The sequence below is a fragment of the Seriola lalandi genome, unplaced genomic scaffold (assembly GCF_002814215.2).
Source record: "Seriola lalandi dorsalis isolate HSWRI2012SDOR001 ecotype SW California unplaced genomic scaffold, Sedor1 jcf7180002053984, whole genome shotgun sequence".
Taxonomy (NCBI): domain Eukaryota; kingdom Metazoa; phylum Chordata; class Actinopteri; order Carangiformes; family Carangidae; genus Seriola; species Seriola lalandi.
In genome coordinates, this window is record NW_019524537.1 from 1 (window position 1) to 1,544 (window position 1,544).

Consider the following 1,544-nt stretch of genomic DNA (forward strand, 5'->3'; position numbering starts at 1 on the left):
TACTGTCAAATATTGATCATTAATCTGTATGCATTATGCATATATTATTAATATTTATAAGCTCTGCAATCAGTTACATCAGCAATCTCATGCACCCAAACCTACAAAATAAATTCTAGATATTTAAATGGAATGAACTCATTCCAGTCAGATGGAGAGCCCAACAATTTGTAGCGTGGGAAGTGACATCCAAGTAAACGTTACTCACTGAACAAAATATACACATCACTATTTACACGATGACTGGGTGTAATTAAGATCAATCACACACATGCTTTGCTATGTTTAATAAAACAAATCAATTGAAATGATTGGCAAACTGAGAGAGAGTCAATATCAATTTGTCATTAAAGTGCATCAGAGTCAGTGTAGAGGGAGTTTTATCATGAAGGAGGTTTGGGTTTAGACCATCGGAGAGAGAGCACACATGCACATACGACACACACGCAAACACACCGAGTACTGGTTTATTACACTGTAGAAATACCTGAACTCGACTTTCCCTCTCCACCTGCGTCTTGAGACTGGGAGCAGGGTGGTGGTGGAGTGAAGTTGGCTTCAGGCAGGCTGCTATCGAAGGACGGCATGGGGGACGGTGACGGAGGCAACAATGTGCTGTTTGGGCTGTTGATGTCACCCTCACCCACAAGTGTCAGGTCACTGTGGGCGCCCTCCTCCACGGTGCGGAGGGTCGGCCGGGTGTCTGAGGGCCGGGATATAGGGGACAGGTGGGTGCCGAAAGTCGGGTGGCGGGGAGGGGGCAGTAGGCACCGCCTGTTTCCGGAGTGTCCATTAGCACTGGAGCTAAGTGAGGAGTCCAGGCTTTCCGAACGAAGGCTTGAGGTGAGAAGCCCCCGCGAGGAGACGCCGTTCTCTCGGCTCTGTTTTAGGGAGTCAGGAGTGGAGCAGGCCAAGTCAGAGGAGACGGAGCAGGAGGAGGTGGGTGGGGTCAGACGCAGGAAGTCAGGAAGCACCAGGTCTTCTTTACTCAGGAGTCCGCGCTGGTCGTTGGCTCGGGTGCTTTGTGCCCGACTCAGCAGCTCAAAGAATTCTGTAAAACACATCAAACAAGTTCTCTCACTAAAACTTTCCAAGTAGCTGAGCACCTGACAGAAAAGGATTAGTTTGGTTTAACATGCAGCGTAGCACCCTCACACCTGACAGAGAAAATAACCCTCTAGAGCTGCCAGATACCAGTTAGTCCTGAGGCAAAGCAAAGCTAAGAAATCCACCACAAGTAAAAAAAACAAGGAGAGAGAGAAAGAAGGAAAAGGGGGATTTACCTTCAGCTTCATCTATATTAATCTTTTTCTGTTTTCTCTTTTCCCCTGGGAGTGCTGAGTCTGGTCCACTTGCTCTCACAGAAAAGTCCTTTGGTGTTGACCTCTCATCTCCCTGCAGATGCAACAATAACAATGCACTCTGTTAGGGGATGGAGGGATGGGGAGGGTGGAAGTTGAAGGGGGAGGCTAAGCATGAGCTACCAAGCAACCTACTAGATGTGTATAAGAGACAGGTACATGACAATTTAAAATATTATATAT

At 47.2% G+C, this 1,544-nt stretch overlaps 1 protein-coding gene across 1 annotated transcript in view; it reads right to left on the reverse strand.

Moving 5' to 3' along the window:
- Positions 1-6: 6 nt before the first annotated feature.
- The window catches only part of LOC111652484 (regulator of G protein signaling 12-like), a 3,132-nt gene continuing 1,594 nt past the window's right edge, over positions 7-1,544 (reverse strand). Inside the window, exons 2-3 of the mRNA XM_023402765.1 lie at positions 1,284-1,422; positions 7-1,051 (exon numbers count right to left, since the gene is read on the reverse strand). Coding sequence (XP_023258533.1) covers positions 471-1,051; positions 1,284-1,422 — 720 coding nt within the window. The 3' untranslated portion in view covers positions 7-470. The remainder of the gene's footprint in view (positions 1,052-1,283; positions 1,423-1,544) is intronic.